Source organism: Epargyreus clarus, unplaced genomic scaffold (genome assembly GCF_041222505.1).
Source record: "Epargyreus clarus isolate Ecla_fem2 unplaced genomic scaffold, WU_Ecla_fem_2.2 ptg000026l, whole genome shotgun sequence".
NCBI lineage: Eukaryota > Metazoa > Arthropoda > Insecta > Lepidoptera > Hesperiidae > Epargyreus > Epargyreus clarus.
The window spans coordinates 2,342,008-2,361,354 of record NW_027332233.1 but is presented as its reverse complement, the minus strand read 5'-3'; the positions used below and the strand labels follow the sequence as shown (position 1 = coordinate 2,361,354).

General features: G+C 34.9%; 2 protein-coding genes across 6 annotated transcripts; one reads left to right on the top strand and one right to left on the bottom strand.

The window, feature by feature from the left end:
* The first annotated feature begins 360 nt into the window (after positions 1-360).
* LOC140753366 (uncharacterized) lies at positions 361-10,008 on the top strand. 3 transcript variants are annotated; one of them, XM_073087924.1, is made up of 5 exons: positions 361-2,814; positions 2,936-3,039; positions 3,209-4,630; positions 7,158-7,267; positions 9,300-9,441. In XM_073087924.1, exons 1-4 carry the CDS (start codon positions 489-491, stop codon positions 7,263-7,265), a joined length of 3,960 nt encoding a protein of 1,319 aa, XP_072944025.1. In that variant the 5' UTR covers positions 361-488; the 3' UTR covers positions 7,266-7,267; positions 9,300-9,441. The 3 variants fall into 3 exon arrangements, with proteins under 3 accessions (XP_072944025.1, XP_072944026.1, XP_072944024.1); XM_073087925.1 differs by lacking the exon at positions 9,300-9,441 and adding an exon at positions 7,361-7,501; XM_073087923.1 differs by lacking the exon at positions 7,158-7,267 and having other exon boundaries at positions 9,300-10,008.
* On the bottom strand, positions 10,000-15,407 carry LOC140753367 (solute carrier family 25 member 35). Of its 3 annotated transcripts, none has more exons than XM_073087927.1 (6): positions 15,225-15,407; positions 13,657-13,918; positions 12,911-13,113; positions 12,676-12,799; positions 11,695-11,837; positions 10,000-10,186 (listed from the first exon to the last, which is right to left on the bottom strand). In XM_073087927.1, exons 2-6 carry the CDS (start codon positions 13,893-13,895, stop codon positions 10,005-10,007), a joined length of 891 nt encoding a protein of 296 aa, XP_072944028.1. In that variant the 5' UTR covers positions 13,896-13,918; positions 15,225-15,407; the 3' UTR covers positions 10,000-10,004. The 3 variants fall into 3 exon arrangements, with proteins under 3 accessions (XP_072944028.1, XP_072944027.1, XP_072944029.1); XM_073087926.1 differs by lacking the exon at positions 11,695-11,837 and adding an exon at positions 11,182-11,324; XM_073087928.1 differs by lacking the exon at positions 10,000-10,186 and adding an exon at positions 11,191-11,324.
* Positions 15,408-19,347: the final 3,940 nt, after the last annotated feature.

Sequence of the window (19,347 nt, the reverse complement as noted above, 5' to 3'; positions counted from 1 at the left end):
ATAATCTGATACAAGTGCAGCATTACCGTCCCCCGCTAAAATATTAAAATGTGTATACCTAGACTAAAGCTTGAGCTTGAGATACTCAACCTTAATGTTATAAAATATGCAGGCATTTACTTATAATAAATATGAAACTTAACATATTTGGTCCTTAACTTAACACACACATGATTTTAATTAAAATTAAGCTCATATTTTTAACCGCATCTTAAAAAAAATGATTATAATATCAAAGGAAAGGAAAATTACAGATACAAGGATACAAATTGTGTTACAATAAATAGTTTTCAATAGTATATTTATTTTCTCCTTTTTAAGCGGTTCTGGTTGTTCAATGATATCTACAAACAACAAAAAACTAATAGTATCTGACACAATATACTTCAAAATTATACGTACACTTTATCCTGTGGAAAAAATAACAAAAAATTTATGAGAGTGTTAACATAAATTAATTTTCATAAAAAAGTCGAAAAAAATGCAAAATGGCAGTCTCTACGTCTATGTTTCTCTTCGAAGTCGTCGTAGAGAGTGTTAAAAGCATGGTTGAAAGCCGGCAACTTATCATAAGAAGTGATTTTGCTGACATTTTCTCTCTTGAGTTGAAAGATCCAAAGCAAATGCATATTGTGATGCCAGAACCCCCACCTTTACCACCAGAACCACCTGGAAAAAAAGGAAAGAAAGCAAAGCCAAAAAAGCCAAAGGGAAAAAAAGGGAAAAAAGGAACAGTTGAGCAACCTCCTCCAGAACCCGTCATACAATCAGGGCAGTCCGTTTTATTCACGAGCAGTGCAGAATTTTTGATACAAAGTATGAAAAAGTTTCCTCTAGAATTATCCTTATGGAGCAAGGAAGATAATCTCACTTGTATAGGCAGTACTTCAGTGCCTTGGGATCCAATATTTTTACAGTATTTACAGAAGATTTGTAACTGCGAAGAGCCGCCATCTGTAACATTAAAAGAAGAATATAATATTTTCGAGGAAGGTGTTGCTAAAATAATGGCAAAGTTGGGTATTCAAGTAAAATTGTCTTACCTAACAGATAAAGTCACTACGGCTTTTCGTACTCTCTCCGAGGATCCAACTGTAAAAAAAGTTTTATACACCGGAATTAATTCTAAAACAACTTCATATATTTGTACTTTAAAAACCACAGATGAGGACTTTGAAGAAAATTGCAATAAAATAGAAAATAACTTTGTAAAAGACAAACCAAAACCGAATAAAATTGCTTATGCTGATTTTAAGAACGCTCCAGGGGCCAATCTTACATTTTTCAATGAAGGAGATTATTGTTGCCTGAGCCATGCTGACAAACCTCCTGAATCAATATATAAGGCCCCTGAAACTTGTCCTGATGTTGACTTTATCATCGACTATGTCAGAAAGATTATAGTTTCTTGTAATGATAATATGAGGATGTTAACTCCACAGCCAACTATAAGACCGAGAGTAAAAGCAACAGACATAGATAAATTATGTTATTGTAAAGAAACAAATTGGCCTCATGGTAAATTTGCAGAAAGATTCAAAAATCAAGCTCAATCTGAACCATGTCCAGTATGCATAAATGCTGGCAAGAAAGCAGAAGGATCTCGAGCAGCTACATTTGATATAGCTAATATAAGAGGTCCTTGTGGAAGACCTGACTGTAGAATAGCAAGAGATTTAAGAGCATATATAGAAAATCTTGTCGAAGAAGATAATAATGAAATCGATATTAATGAAATTATCGGGCCATGTGGAAGCAAAGAATGCACTCTTGCTGAAAAAATTCAACAATTCTTGCGACACGAAGGGATATTTAGTCAAGGTAGTAATTTGGAAGGTCTATCAACACAATGTGCTTGCATAAAGAAAATGCAAGATGCGCTTAAAAAAAAAGAATCTTGCGATTCTTCTTGTCCTCATGAATGTGAAGAAAGTGACAGTGAAGTAAGTAAATGCGAAGGGAAAGGTTGTCCATTTCCTAAAAATGAAGAAGAGACGCGTGTATACAATGTCTATTACTTCACAGTGGAGCATGATATTGACAAACAAAAATCAGGATCTAGTTCACCAGCCAATACAGAAAAATCAGCAGAATCAGATAAGTTTAAATACTGTTCTACAGATTGCCCCAGTATGAGAACTTCAGAAAAAACTTCTTGTTCTAAAAGTATTTGTTCTTCTTCGACTGCTAAAAAGGAAACTGGAGATGATTCTGAATTATCTAAATGTCAAGATCCTGTTTGTCCAAGTAAGATGGTCCCTCCTAGCCCGGCAGATAGTGATATAATAATGGACTTTGATGAAATCCATAACCCTTGTTGTGTAAAATCATGTGACGTAGCTGAAAAAGTAAAAGATTTTATTGTTGATGGAGTTATAAGTAAGAAAAAAAAGACTGTTGAACAAGATGACCCATGTTATTGCGATTGCGTTTGTACTTTCAAATTTTCAAAGAAGACCACCTATTGCGCGGTGTGTGGCGGGTACGAATGTTTGGGGGATGATGCAATGGAAATGCCAGAATATGCTAAACCTCACCCCTGTCCCGTTTATCACAAATTATATGATAAAAAGTATATTCAAGTTCAAAGTCCGTGGCCTGAAGAGACCGACTCCAAGAAACAACCTGATACAATAAGCATGAAGAGTTCAAGGAATACTGGCTCGAAGCTAGGTGCTAGTGATAAAAGATTAACTGCTACGCGGTCTGCTAAGAGCCTGTCGGAAAAAAAGGATAAAAGCGCGGAAAAGGTGAAAAAGGCTAAACAGGAAAAGAAGAAGGTTGGGAAATTTACAGCTAACGTCGAAGATCAACGTGTGTATTTTTCTTTTTTTTTAACGTTAAACGATTAATTTACTTTTTCCTCTCAAAAATATACAATTATTTTGTTACTTAGATATCAGGTAGTGCTTATTTCATGTGTCCTTTGTTTCAGCTCCACCAGAAGTAGAAAAGCGCATAGAAACAAAATATCCCTACCCACCTGTTCCTAAGCATATGGGTTGGAATTGGACGGCCGAAGACATACCTGGAATGAAGGTAGTAGATAGATATGTATTCGGTAGATCAAATTAAATACTTTTTATACATTATTTTCTCTTCTATGCATACGTGAATCTCTGAATCTAATTTTTTTAGCATAATAATGCATATTATTTTCTCGGTTTTTGGTTGACTTTCGTCATTTTAATATTAATATATATTACAGCCACGACCTAAATGGAAACCTGGAGCGGCAAATAAAATTTTGGTAAGAAGATATAGAGCTGTAAGGGAAGGAGTAGATATAATAGCAAAGAAAAAGCGGGCCATGATGCAGCGCAAAAAGAAAATAGAAATGAAACCCACATTAGTAGTTAAGAAACATGACGGTGAATATACTGTGCAAATGGAAGTGTTCAAGAAATATTCAAAAGAAAGACTTTTATTCCAATATCCATACGATGAAAAACCTCCTTTAGTTTATACAATTGGGAAAACGGAAGAAGAAAAAATAAAAATCAGAAAGCAACGTGAAAGAAGGGAGCGGAGAGAAACACGAAGAAAGAGTCGCTTATTGCAATCAACTTTTAGGGACAGGTGTCAGGAGATTTGTTTAAAAGCATACAATCAAGCCATCGGCGTCCTGCCGTTACCAAACCCGAATAATCCGGATTGTCCATGTCACACTGAATCAGTAAATAACATTAGCCCGCCAATAGATTCTTGTTCCTGTTCCGATGAAGGTAGTATTTCAAGTAGTGATACAGATGGAGATGAATGGACCATAGAGTTTACACCACCTGCTGCTCGCTGGGATGTAAAGGCAAAACATCCTCCTGTTCTAGCAGAAAATGAAAGCCAATATAATTATTTGGATTACAAAGTGAAATTACTTGACAAACATGGTAATCCTGTGATTAGATTCTTTAAAGGCCCTGATGGAAAAACGGAATGTAGTGATTTAGGAGGGTTTTGGGGTCCCGGTCACGTGTGGCTAGAAATCAATAAAGACGGATACATAGCTCCCGATAATCGTTGGGTACCAATGAATTTCATTGGTCCGGACGGTATGTTTTATTCGGCTGAGGACGGCTTTTTCACTGACAGTAGCGGGCAAAATCTAAAAATCGGTTTCGATGGCTACGTTGATAAGGACGGCAAATGGGCTTGGTATAAAAGAAGAAACAGAAGTCCGAAATCTACAGCTACTGGAACAACTCCTATTTCTAAGAGCCCTAAAGTTGAACCTCAAGGTAAAGATAAGGGTCAGACTAAGAAGGAAGGTCAGGCCTCACCGACAAAGAGGGATAAAAAGGGAACGTCAGCTCCCAGCCCAACTAAAAGTGGGAGTGAAAAAAATCAAAAGATGAAAAAAACTGTTTCTTACTCAAATCCAAAAAATAGAAATCCTATAGTGATGAGTGTATCGCCATACTATGAAATGTCACCGGTTTATCATAGAGATCGTAGAAAATATCAGATTGATTCAAAGAAACTAGCAAAGTATAGAGAAATAATGCAAGGATTACAGATATACGATGATATAGGCGAAATTAAACCGACTACCAAGACGAACAGGGCTTCAAATACTCCTATCAAAAAAATATCACCGTCCACGATACGTGATAGTTTCTATAAACACACACAGGTAAATACAAATTCTTACTCACCATCTGGATCACCAATGTTAATAAGATAAAATTTATTATATAAAGTAAACATCTTTTTGTTTTTATTAATTTATTATTTTCTTGTTTTTTATTTCAAAATCCTTGATTTTAACACAAGTTATAAGTAAATAAAATACAGTCACGATCTGTTTCATTATTAAATAAAATAATATAATACTTAGTAAGAAGAATTTTGATGTTTTTTTTTTCATTTCTTATTTATATCATGGGCAAATTTTGAATGTTTCTATTATTGTTCGCATTGCTAAATCTTTAAATTCCTTCACCATAGTATTAGGAATTCTTAAGGACACATCTCTACTTCTCTATTTGTCTGGCACTGTAGATACAAGCACATTCAATATTATGTTCAATTATAGTCCGCGCCAAACTGCTAGTCCGCTTTGAATATAGAAATGAGTCGCGTCGCCATAGCAAATTTTATGACTATACCTGCTTGCAACAACTTAAAGCGGACTAGCAGTTTGGCGTGGATTATGCTAACGGCAAATAATACATGCAAATGACCATACAAATATACATACATCTCTCGTGTACTTATTAAAAATAATACAATGAAGTAAAAACTTCATGGTACTAAAATACATAAAAATCCTTTTTCATTACCTTAAAAATATAATTCTGACGTTTTAAGAAAATAAAAATTACAATTCAGATTGACGTCAATTATCAAATTATTTGGCAAAATTGTAAATTGTAAAGTATTTTTCAATATCCAAGTTGTAAATGTAAATATGTTTCATTCTCCAGCTCTGTATAAAAATTAAAACAAATATGGCTTTTTCGGATTCAATGTTTTTATTTGAGATAGTTGTAGAAAAATTCAATAGTTATATGCATTGTAAAGAATTTAGTATCAAAAGCAAATTCGTAGATGTTTTTACACTCAATTTAAGAGAACCTGACGATGGTAGTGGCCGGCGCGAAAGAAAAGTGATCAAACCTAATCGAAAATTAAAGGTAAGGAGTACAACAACGGATTTCGGTAATAATCCATCGAAAGCAAAAATTCAAACCGGCCAATCGGTGCTACTAGCAAATAGCATTGAATGGCTTACTTCACATATGACCACACATCCTTTAGAACTGTCCTTGTGGAGCAAAAAATACCCAGGAAAAAAATTGGGCGGAACTAGTATACCCTGGAGTAAATTGTACATATCTTATTTAAATAAACTGAACATAACTCAGGACTTGCCACCAGTAATGGTTAATGGTAATTATAATATCATAAACGAATCTACGTCAAAATGTATCGCTTCTATAACATTGAGCGTAAAGTTAAGTCATCTAAAAGGCACGAACATGCCTAACGACAATACTCACTTACGACCAAAAATTGATATACTAAAAATAAATAATGATGCAACAAACAAGTTATCACATTCACTTCAAGGCAAAATATCGACAGATCCTGAAACCTCTAACAACATAAGGAATATTTACAAAGAAAGGAAAGATTTTTTTCTTAAAATCGTAAAAAGCGACATTCAAGTTAATAAAAACGGTCCAATAGACTTATTACAATCGAAATCACTGTCAACGTTGTTTCGTTATGAGAAGGTAAATCCATTGACTTATATATTTGGATGTCCTAAAGGTTTATTTGGAAATCGCGTATACTGTGTAAATTATTTTACTGTTGAAAATGATGTGTCGGGAAAGGCAAATTCCCCTAAGGAGACATCTGAAAATATCGAAGAACCTAAAGGAAGATACCATTTAAAATTATGTGACAGCCAATGTCCGATGAAACCAGAAGGTTCGTGTTCTCAAAGCATTTGTTCATTGGATTTGCCAGAAGAAGCAGGACATCTAATTAATATAACAAAATGTAAGAAAGTTGAATGTGATAATAAAAAACAAAGTGAACGAACTCCACCTGATGATCGTATTCTTTTAAATTTAACTAACCTTAAATCAGAATGTTGTAATTATACTGAAAAGATAGAAAAGGTAGTAGGAGGAGTCTCCGGAAAGATGAAGATCGGTGATGATCCTTGTTTTTGTACTTGCGAATGTAGATTTGGTTTTACAAAAAAGACAACTTATTGCACCGTTTGTGGTGGATACGAAATAGTTGGCGAAGAACTAGTTCCAACATCGGAAAATCAAAAGCCCTTCCCATGTCCTATATTTCATAAACTTATTGATAAAAATAAGTTAAAGACCTGGAGCACATCTGGCAGTGAGAGTAAAAAGAAAGGAGATGACCAGAGCATTAAAAGTATGAAAGTAAGTTCTGGTCCGAAAGCTGCAGCAACAACGAAGCGACAGGCAACTTCAAAAAGCGTTGAATCTGAAAAAGACTCAAAAAAGGGAACAAAGAAGAAAAAAGATGATAGATTTAAATTCAATTATGGCTACAAAGGTATACGTACGTATTTTATTTTGATTTTTTTTGTTTTATTATTTTTACAATAAGACTAGTGGCAATCAAAATGTTCATTAAGTTCATGTATGAAGCTTATTTATCATTTGCAGCTCCTCAAATTGGACACAGTGAATGTGCTATGCCCTGCACTGGTACCCTCGGTGCTGTGCCCAAAAATATGGGTTGGCTGTGGACCGCTGAAGATATTCCTGGAATGAAGGTAAAGTATTGTTGTAAAGAAGAGGTAAAGTATTTATAGTGTAAATGCTTGACGACTACATTTTTTTATTACTTTTTTTATATATTTTTTTAGTTTCGACCGATGTGGAAGCCCGGTGCTGTAAATAAACATGTTCTTAGGCTACTTAGAATTGCAAAGAATCCTGGAGAAGTAATTGCTAAAAAGAGACGAAAGGATGCCGGTAAAAAGAAACGTCCACTTAAGAGGCCATTGTTGATTGTTCATAAGAGAGATGGAGAATATACCGTTACTATGGAAACAATGAAAACGTTCTCAAAGCCTAGAGCACCTAATCAACATCCCTATGAAGATAAACCTGTAGTCACGTACACAATAGGTAGAACAGACGAGGAAAATCGTGATAGGCGAAAGAAGAAGGAACGCGAACAAAGACGACTTGAGAGAGCACAACGTCAATTTATACAAAGTGCATTCCGAGATGTGTGCCAGGACATATGTCTCAAGACTTACCAACAGGCACTGGGTATACTTCCTGGTGCCGAGGACCCCGAATGTCCATGCTTTACACCACAGTCGGGTAAAGTTAATCTGGACGTTTCTTGCTCTTGCTCTGAAGAAAAGACGTCGATTGGTTCAGATACAGACTTAGATGAATGGGTCGTGGAGTTTACGCCACCAAACGCTACTTTTGATCCCACTTATAAATCCAAAAAGATACAACGGGCTGACGTTAACACTCAGTATACGTATTTAGATTACAGAGTTAAACTTGTAGATCGATTTGGTAATCCCGTGCCAAGGTTCTTTAAGGGCCCTGATGGCAGACAACAGTGCAGTGACTTAGGTGGTTTTTGGAGCCCCGACCATAAGTGGTTAGAGATTAATATAGACGGCTACGTAGCTCCAGATGGAAGGTGGGCTCCTAATATATTTATAGGACCTAACGGCGAGCACGTAGATGCTGAGTCGGGGAAATTCCAAGCTACTAATGGTAAGTGGTTAGTTGTTGGAGTCGACGGGTATGTTGACTGCGTTGGCAAGTGGAGATCTTATCCCCAACCAAGAGGCGTACCTCAACCTAAACGACAAGTAGGCAATGGTGGGAAGAAAGGTGGCGCTGGGGACAAAAAAGACAAAAAGGGTAAGGTACCATATAAACCGTCTGAAGCTAGTTGGAGTTGTTTTGGCGATGTTTCTCCAAAACACTTGTCAGCAATGGGTATAATAGGGCACGGGCAAGATAAGAAATTGCTTTTATCCGCATTGAAAACTATGTTAGCACATGGAGAAAACGTGAAAATACCTGAGCCGTCGACAGTTTACCGTCTTCCAGAATCAAAAAAATCAAAGAGAGCTCGAATGGCACCACATCTTGTAAAAAGCTATTTGGATGACAGGTATAAGTGTCGTCATCCAGTGCCTTCAACAAAAGGGATTATTGCCACGGATGAGGAAGGAAACAAAACATACTTTAGATTGAAAGATGTCAAGAATAAAAGACCAAAAGAAAGATTAGCTCATTTAGCTGATCAGGGTATTAGTTTAAGTTCATTCCACGTGCCTTGTTTCAACTCGTTTATTAACTCTGAATTAATGAGAAAACAGCAACGGGAAAGGCTCATGGCTCTCGCGGCGAAAAGTGTAGGAACACAAGCCATATGAACATTGTTGTCATCGTGTAAGGTCCTGTGTCCAGTGGTTTCTAGTACTTAGTTTTGGTTAAGAATTGTGGTGTATTTATTAAGTGCAAGTTAATTGAATTTGTATTTAATTTTGGTACTGTGATAATGAAAAACATGTAACGTTACGTAACTGTAAGAAAATTAAAATATTTATGGTTTATATCTTTTATTTTATTTGATTTACCTTTTCATTGTATTTAACTTTGTTATTTTCATTCTCTATTTTTATTGTTTCGTACTCTAAATAAACTGCAGAAAACGCGAGAACAGGATTTTTTTTACATGTAAGTTTTTTTTTTTAATTTTGTATTTCTTCAGTTTTCATATATATTTTGGCTATATAATTATAAAAGATCGGATTGTTTCAGGTAAAGTATGGGTGGAAGCCTGGCGCAATCTCAAAGCGTCTTTTAAAAGCACTGAACAAAGCGAAATTGTTGCGATCGGTAGTCCAGCGGACAGAAACAAGAAGAGTCAAAAGACGTATAAAAGAAAAGCCAGCACTGATTGTATCTAGAGTAGATGGTGAATATACCATAGAGATGAACGCACCACATCCTAAAGATGGATTAGCATACACGCCACTTATTTACCGTATTGAAGCAGCAGATAACAAAGCCAGAATTAAGAAGAAGAATAGGAAGCAAAGACGTCTTATGAGAGCTGCCGTCAAAGAAACATGGAACGATCCTTACCATCCAGAATACTGCGAGAGTGTCTGCCGTCCGGCGTACGAAAAGGCAATTGGGTTTGATAGAGATCGTGAGGCTGATGAGTATAATGACGAAGAAGATGAACTCAGTTGTTCTTGTTCTGACGAAGAAATCAGCTCTAGTTGCAGTTCTTCGGACGTCGATTGGGAGCTACAATTCTCACCACCTTCGGCTTTTGAAAAACATGCTGGGCGAGAGACGAGTTACGTTATATAATATACAGACGTCTTCAATTTTGATTACTTTGGCATTTTAATTTTCTAACGATTTTTTGAAGAATTGACGTTTTATTACATTTACTTAGTCTTTTTGTAAGTTGTATTTTTGTTTTGAGGAGACAATAAACAAAAAAACATTTTGTTAACTATTTTTATTATTAAATAATATGTTTAGCATATCCCATATAACAAGTGACAACGTTGTATGCGGCGCTATTCTCAGGTATAAGGGTCCTAGGCCTTTGTACAGTCCATGGATCCCTTCAGTTCTGTAGATTTTGGTAAGGCAGTCGAAAACGCCGTTGTACAATCGCTCACCCGGGCCTGCAAAGTATAAATAAACAAATTAAAAAATATATATAATAAAATAGTAAACAGTTTAGGCATCTTTTATTCAATACCTTAAAATTAAATAAAAATGACATTGATTAAAGTGAAAATGTGTATTAGGATGAAATAGGTAGGCACATGATAATTAGTAATGTTACCATTTACTTATGGGAGTATGAACAAGTTGAATTAATTAATGAACGTCAAACATAACACAAACATAAGAAATCTCGCCAAGACCCTATATTTGCTTTCTTTTTTTGCTTAGAAACTAAGGAGTGAATGATAAATAAAAGTTCAAAACCGCCTACAACGTAAGTTAATCTAATGTTACCCTACTTGGGTCTCACATATATGGAGGTTCAGTAAATCTTCGGTGACAACCTTATTAATAGCACAAAAAACCTTATATTAAGAACTTCCAATTACCTCCACCATTAGTACCATCATCAAATCAACAAAGCTGCACACAAATTAATATTTTAAATTAAGTTTAAACATACTTTAGTATATTTGTATAAAATAATATGGGTTACTTAATAATTACCCTGCCTTGAGAGCTGCTAATACTGGGTACAAACAGAGTTTACCATCACCAAAGCTTTAACGCTACGCAATAATAAAAGATAGCCAACACGTAATGATTATACAGCACATAGAAGGCACCGTTAGGTGTATCTTTTAGAACATGGGCTATTAGGATTTTACCAACGAATTTAAACGTTAAAGCAAGCAATAACCATCAAAATCAATGCCGTAAAGCTGCACAATAATAAAACATGGATTACTCGAATGTTACCCTGATTATAAAGCACACAAGATAATATAAGTGGTACTGAACAATATATTATTCAGAAGCAGTCCTTTTAACTACGAGTATCACCAAATTCGTAAACTTTCCGAATAAAAGCATGGGGCACTGAGAATTGACCAGTAAATGTAACCATTACCAAAGCTGTACAGACAAAACATGGCTACTCGATCGTTACTCTGATTATAAAGCCGCGTATTGACTACATCCAGTGGGGTTTCCAAGCACACACACAAGACACCGCAGAGCAGACTCGCGACGAACGCGAGCGTGGCTGGCGAATGTTCGAAGTAACCGTGAGATACCAGGTGCTCTTTCACTCTGCAATGTATGATGCGGTGAGGGGTTAAATGTACGGTATGGTATATACGGTATGGGTTGGACAGGACAAGAAATTTGTGTCAAGTTGGTTATAAGGAGAGATTTTTATAATTATATGTCTGAAAACAAGTCAAGAATTAAAACAGAAACGACTTGGCTCAATTTAGAGGTAACGTTTGAAGGATTTTTTCCGGGTATAAGTGGGTATACAATTTAGTCAACGTTTACACTTTTCGCTGGCTCTTCAATTTCGAGCAAAAAGGTAACCCTGACGGATATTGTAGCATGACACAATTTCCTAGTCTATCTAAATCCGAACGGCCAATGGAGTGAACATGTAGTACGATCTCAAGTGTGGGGTACTATTTACCCTGGTTATATAATCGTACGGCGACCACGTCAAAGGGGCAAATGGCGAGGGCCACCATCACACCGCTGAGAGCGCTCGCTGCGAATGCTAGACCCAGCGGCGAACGCTCACACACACCGTTAGACAGCAATATGTCTTTGGAGCTGGGGAAAATAAAGTGTTAATCGATGTTTGTGTCTCCAAGAGTAGTTCTAAATTGGAGGCATGTTTTAATAGGTAGATGAATAGTTGGGACTGTGTTTCGTATGCCATTGCGTCACTCGTAAATGTCTGATCACATCAAGTAAGGAAATCTATTTGAAAAAGTTATGTTGCGATAACGTCTATGTTTTTAATCTTGACAGCTAATTCTGTACTGTTCTATGTAGTGTATGTGCGTCATTTTAATTTTTAATTACCCGACTGTTTTTATTAAAATATCCTGGATGGTTTCTGATTATTAATTTCCTTAAAAAAAATGTTGTCATTCCACGTTCAATTTTGTACTATGAGTACGTATCTACTTGTATGTTTCTTTATTAGTTTGTACAGGTTTGGTTTGTACATATTATGATGTCTGAAGATTAAAAAATTGTATCTTATCATTTTATTATTACAAACAGATTCCGTGTTAGCGTTATCGGTCTTTGCATACTGATTTAAGTATAAGGTATTTTTGTTGTCAACTGCATAATTATGTAAAATTGAACATTTTGTGATATTTATAGACATGATCGAATTTTATCGAAATTATTCACAGTTTTGTACATAAGTAATTATGTTAAAGAGGAAGGACTGACCAGTATTTTAAAGAACCTCCTACACCACAGGGCCAGATAAAACTGTCATAGAATTCCATATTCATGCAAAGCAGTTTGACAACATTCAAAGGCCGAGATCAGCTTTATTGACCTTTATAATATTCACACATCAAATCTCTTCAGATTTGATGAAGCAGACAAAATCTCGATTCAGGAATTATTTGTTAGAAAGTATTCTTACGTGGAAAATGTAGTTAGCTGTGCAGCACTGCCTACAGCCAGTCTGGTGCATGTTGCGGACACGCCAGCGAAGAATCCTCGCATGCCTTCAGTTCTATATATCGTCGTAAATCCATCGACCATGCCTGAAATGAGTCAAATAAGTTCTAATCAATAAATGAAAATTCTAGATTCATATATTGACTTTTTTCGGGAAGTCGTAATTCCTAAATCCATACAGGCCATCAGATACATACCATTATATGAATGCTGTCTCCCCACTGCGATGCTCGGGTGGGCAGAAGCCTGTATCCTCGTCTTCAGGACTGACGCTGGATTGGCTGCCAGACCGCTCATGATGCCACTCGCTGATGACCAAAACATGGTCTTGTTAATACTGATATCTCCATCTGCCGTCCGCGTCCAGCCCGAGGCTTCTGCTATGTGGAACGTTCCTAACCTGCCAGATATTTAAACCATTTTACTAGTAAAATTTTGACTGACAGCTGATTCAGATGGTAATTGTGGTGAATTCAATAATATTATATTAATATTTCGCAATTTTACGGAGTCGAGACGAAATTGATATGCGTACCTAATTTCCACTTTTGTCAGTTATTTAACAATTTCTGAACTAGATAGGTAGGAACTTAAAATAGCGGTGTAAAGTATTTTCTTTTCGCAAGAAATAAATCATTACGCCTACTTCTGATGGTTGTATGGCCGAAGGTACAGAAGCGTTCACGCTGTTTATCTAAATGTTCTAAGTTTAATATTTGGTCTTGATAGAGATACAACCTTTTACGTTGCCACTACATCACGAGACATCATAAGAACGTCGTGACGTCTCTAATATGTCATAATTTCATAATGTCGAGCGCTGGCCGATCGTAGGAATATTTGAAAATGTAGTTGTTGAACTCATTCTGCTGTAATATGTTGAGCCACTTCCTGAATTTAGGCTTTCGAGATTAATTTCTTAACATCATATTTAAATACGTACCTAACAGAATTCATACTGAATCCAAGTACTATAGCCGGAGCCAATCCCTTCTGGAGCGCCAAAGCGCCGTCAGCTCTCGCGATCACGTACAGAGCATGGAAGATGCCTCTGTACCGAGTGGTGTGTTCGCTGCGCGCGCGCAACTCTCCTTGCAACTGCATTCTGGTCTTCACCACGTCCATGGGGTTCGTGATGATGGTTGCGCCTGCGCCGGCTAGACCTCCGATTATAAAGTCCATCTTATGGTGTTTGCTGTCTTAATCTGTTGAATTAAAGGTTTTTATTTACTATTTTTAAGTGTTGATTAGGGATAGATACGTGTTGAAGACTCACCGTAGGGCATTATTAGTTGTAAGTTTATCGTGATTCGTCTATTTAAACATTTTTAACATTTTGGAGATATTTTTATCGAACTCTCAATGCATACCTATATTATTTATTATTTAGCTAATATAAAGCGATATTCGAGGAAAATCAAGTAAATGTCACGGTTCAAGATCCGCCCACAATGTATAACGCCATTTGTGACGTGGAAACTTTGAACATACAAACGGATTCCCTGGTGACGTCACACGTTATTTCCCAACTGGCATACATATGCATCATTGTAATAAACATTGGAACAAGAGTATAAAGTACATTGGAATATAGGTGTCACGTGTTTAGTTTTGTTTACTACGCCTAAAAGTAATTTAAAAGCATTTAAAATACAGTTTGAGTTAAAAACTAGAAGTGTTTTTACTCGGCCTTGATAACATCTCGGATGTTGAAAGGATGATGAAAGATGCGGCGATGTTTGTTTTTCCGCTATTTCTAGACAGGAAGATAGAGTTTAAATGAACAAGGAGCAGGAAATTTTATTATGTTTTATTGGTTTTCCTGTAAGTCTTACTGTTTATATTTCTAGTTTACTAGTTATTTAGGACCTATTTAAGTTTTGTGAACTCTCATTAACGTTTCGTGCTTCAAATACATTAAGTAAGCATTACTGGTTGATTTTAGCAGCACTTTGTTACATTTATCGTGATTACAATTTAAATAATGATGTAAAAATGTTATTTATAATTACGTGCAAAAATAAACAACTCTTTCCTATGTGTAAGAGATACTTACTAAAATATTTGTGTTCAGAATATCTATGGTGGACGAGTTTTCTAAACATGTACCTATTCCTTATTCAGTTGATATGCTGGTGAAAACTCGAAATTAAGAAAGTAGATAATAACAGCTATATAATGTTACATGATGATAGGTAAATTTTACTGCAGCATTATGTCCTTGGCTTATTTAATAGTTGTTTACATACCTATTAGGTAGGTGGCTTTATCAATTTAAATATTCGACTATAGAACTCGGAATGTGTCATTAGAAACTTCCATACACTTCGACTTTTACATTTGTAAATAAGTATCAGGACAAAATCTAATTTTCCGAGGCTTTAAAGACACTACCTATCAATTAAGCTCTACTTTAAGAAGTAGGTGTACCTAATCATTTGCAACGCGACAAAAAGATTGTAATACTTTGTACAATTTTAACATTTATCGACACAAGCAAAGAGTACTTACATATAAAAACCATGGAATAAATTATATTAAGTCCTTTATGTTTGTAAATAGGTTAATCACAAAAAAAATAATAGTCCATAATATAAATTTCAATATAACACTAAAATGTTTAAAAATTTTTACACTCGTATTTTAACGCAAGGCAACATTATTTGCGCGCGAAACATCCTTCCAATGGAATTATTCCGCGATACTGAGCAGTGACCAATAATATCTGACGTTGATGGCATTGAAACAAGAATTTGGCGCAAACGTGTTTATACAATAAATGTTCATTACGACTTAAGGCGAGTGTTTAACTGTTTACATTATTTACGTAGACAAGATAACCTTGAGGAAAACTTAATAAAAGATGATAACATGCAGGTCACACCTCATGTTATCAGCCGTCTACATAATATTACCAATGCAGCCAAAATTATTTTGTTTAATATAAGTATTTAATTTGTTTTATCGAGCCGTTATATGTAATACATATTCATATAAATTAATAAATAAAAAATAATATAAGTTTAATATTACAGAACCATTATATATAATATATATTCGTACATACACATTCATATAAATAAATAACAAAAATAATAATTATAGCAGATAAATTGAATACCTAATATTTCTTAAAATTTCTTTGTAACCGAAAGGTTCTTCGCCATGTCCCTTAGGAAAGCGATAAAACAGTTAAATTAAAAAGCATAAATTAACCTGACTGGTTCACTTTTACATTATCTTGTTTTCACGCGACGTCATGAAACGAGATTTGGCGCCGAGGGTACGGAAGTGGGGGAGCAGAGCACGCGAGAGTGAATGGACACGATAATTCGCGAGAAAAACGTAGTAGGTTAATATGTTAGACTTAGAACGTATGCTATTTTTACGTCAACATAATTGTTGTTAATTGTCCGTAACAATGTCTTAAATAATGATTCAATAGAATTGTAAGTATGTGTATTATAGAGACAGTACTTTCGAGAACTTAATAATTTTGCTTACAAAAACGGGGCAAAGTTCAGCTTGATGTTATGTGGTCAATGTAGCTAATTAACTAAACAACCTAAAATAGGAGAGGATTCCCCTGAAGACACATCCGATGTAATTGTTCCCTGCCACCTTTTGTTTAAGAAGGCCAGTATTTTTTTTTCAAAACTTGCAAAAATTAACATAGTAGGTACTTACACACTACACATACAACATAGTACTTTTGGGAAATTCAGTAAAAATAGTACATATTTAAATTGTTTTTTTTGTCCTTTTTTCGTCGATTACCTACGCCTTAAGCGATTTCGGAAGTAGTCTTAGGTTGCGAAATCTGAATTAAAAACGAAAATGTAGTATCACAGTATAAGGTATATCCTTATACTGTGGTAGTATATTTCGTACTAGATTATCTTTCTATAATATGGTAGGTATGTGTATAGTGGAATTGTGTAATGTTTAATGCGATACTATACAATGTTATATTACAAGAAAAGTGGCAAAGCAGTTGCTACCCTTGTGGATTAGTTGTACCTACCTACTTGTAATATCATAACTACCTTCCACGAAGATCATCGAATATAAAACAGACTATTCTACGTCATTTCTGTGAACAGGTGCCGACGTAAATGTATTTTTTTCATGCAAACATTTAGCACACCTATGTACTAGTGGTATATTAATTACACCTACCTAATAAAAATTAAAGATTCATTACTTCATTGTGAGTTTGACACCTACGTAAATAAATTTGTATAAGTAAGTACCAATATTTAAAATTTATATGCTACATAACAGGTTGTCATATGTAGAGACCTTGAAGCATTATCATGTAAAGACGATATCACGCAGAATGGGTAGCGTATCTTTTTAACGTCATTGCAAAAATAACGAGATAAAATTAACACCTAATTCCTTATACAAATACAAGTAGGTAGTGCGTGTTAGCATAGTAAAGATGTTAGTTGGTTGTTGCTAGGTTTCAAGAAAATCTGAATTATTAAAATAAATATAGGTATTATATAAATAGTAATTATATTATTGTAGGTACCTACTTATACATTATACGGTTTAAGTCATCCATCAAGTTATCCAAATTTAATACAGTTTGACGGTTTGATAGACTTCATCTTTGAGAAATTTAAGGCTAACTAAGTAGGTACTACATCTTTTACTCGCAATTAAGGAAGGAAAACACCGCGGTATTTTCCTTGAGTGTTCAGGCTAACGGTATTTAAGTAAATCAATGAGTAGGTATATCATTGATGTACGTGCATAGTAACTACATTGAAGTAAATCTTTAAAATGAACGATCTAAATTTTGCGACATTTTACGTGTGTGTCTGATTCGAACTCAGATTCTCACCAGGATTTAAAACTAAATTCTGTTGCAATTTACAGTCGTAAGAACCCATATCCATAGATTTTAATATATGTACCTATGGATGAAAAAAATCTAAGCGTCTCGTTAAGCTCATAGGTACATACTTATAATATTTACAGGAGGGAGTTAAATTTGTTTTGCTACGCGATAGGACCTTTAGGTGGTCTAAAGTTTCATTTTTTTAATTTATAATGATCATATCAGATCAATTTATTAACTGAAAAATATTTACAATTATAATTAAACTTACAGAAAATTAAAAATAATAAATTAAACTATAAATATAAAATAACTGATTTACAAAATTTACATATACACAAAAATGAAAAACAAAAGTATAAAAACAAAAACACTACTATAACAAAATTGTCACCATCACTGTCTTTGGGCAAGGTTCCCAAGACGCTGGCAGCATTTCCTCTCTGAATTGCTATACCAATTCGTTGAGCGAAATGTATGCCAGCTCTCGGGTCCCCAGAGACGTCGACCAAACGAGTTGACAGTTGTTTAAACAACTGCTAAGTATCCGGACCCCATGGACCCATAGTTTCAACACCAGACGCCACAAATATAAAATATAGTTATTGTATAAACTAATATATTTACGACGTTTGGTGTTTTCAGCAGCTATAGCCGCCGAGATCAATTATTAAGAAATATCATCATTGGACTGTAAAAACATGTTGGTTATTAAAAAAAATATTATTATTATTATTTAAATATTGTATATTAAACACATGCATTAATCTATGCATAAAACTAAAACCCAACATGATTGTTATTATAATATTAAGTTCTTACGTGCTAGCAAACTTTTTCATGTTTATTTTTACACTACAATTGACGCCCCTTTAAACTGTAATCAAGGCGTGAAATATCGCAACTCGACATAACCATATTATTGAAAATCTCAATGAGTCAGACTTCCATTTTTCTGAAGGAGGTCAGGGTATACAAGGTCAGTTTAGAAGGTCAAGATCACGAACACGCTAAACCCACATTAATAAGACAAGTCTCAATATGTTTTTATTGTTTGTTTATTTCTTATTGCTTTAGGAAATTTGGTTGTCTGGTCATTGGTCTATTTTTTTTTCAATGCTGTACTTATATCATTATATCACTCGTCTGTCTGTATAGGTCTACTGTATAGGTCTGCATACTGTATGTTTAAAGTAAGGAAGCTGATGTTTCGAGCTTATTTATATTGTAAAGTAGAAATAGAGCTCCTTATCCTCCTTATCATTACTTATTTCTCCAAATAATTTCCTTCGTAAAAGAAATTAAATATGACATGCTTTAACGGTGAACAAGTAATATGAAGAAAACTTCCCCGTAAAGTGCTTGCCGGAATTCGAAATCTCTGAATCTCCATGTTGATAACGAACATTTTGAGTTGTGTAGGTATGAGAAAGTTCCTGTGCTTGTGAGCGGTTTCAAGAGTTTATAACAATTCCTTTAAATTAATTATCATTCTTTATTTTTATGACAATAAAGTGGCTAACAAGTAATCAGCCAACATCATATTTATAAATTGTTTGTTAAGAAAATGGACGATTCACAGAATTGACTTTCAAAGGTCAACGGTCACTTTGAGGGTTGTGTTTTCGTAGCCAAAAACAATTTGTCCTTACCTAGCATCAAATTAATGATTCATGGATTGTGTGGTCTGTGTCATCCTGCGACGATTAATAATAGCGGTGGTTTTTGGTGGTCAATAACATCATAAAAGCCTTACGTAGGTAGCTACTTATGTTTCATGAGGTA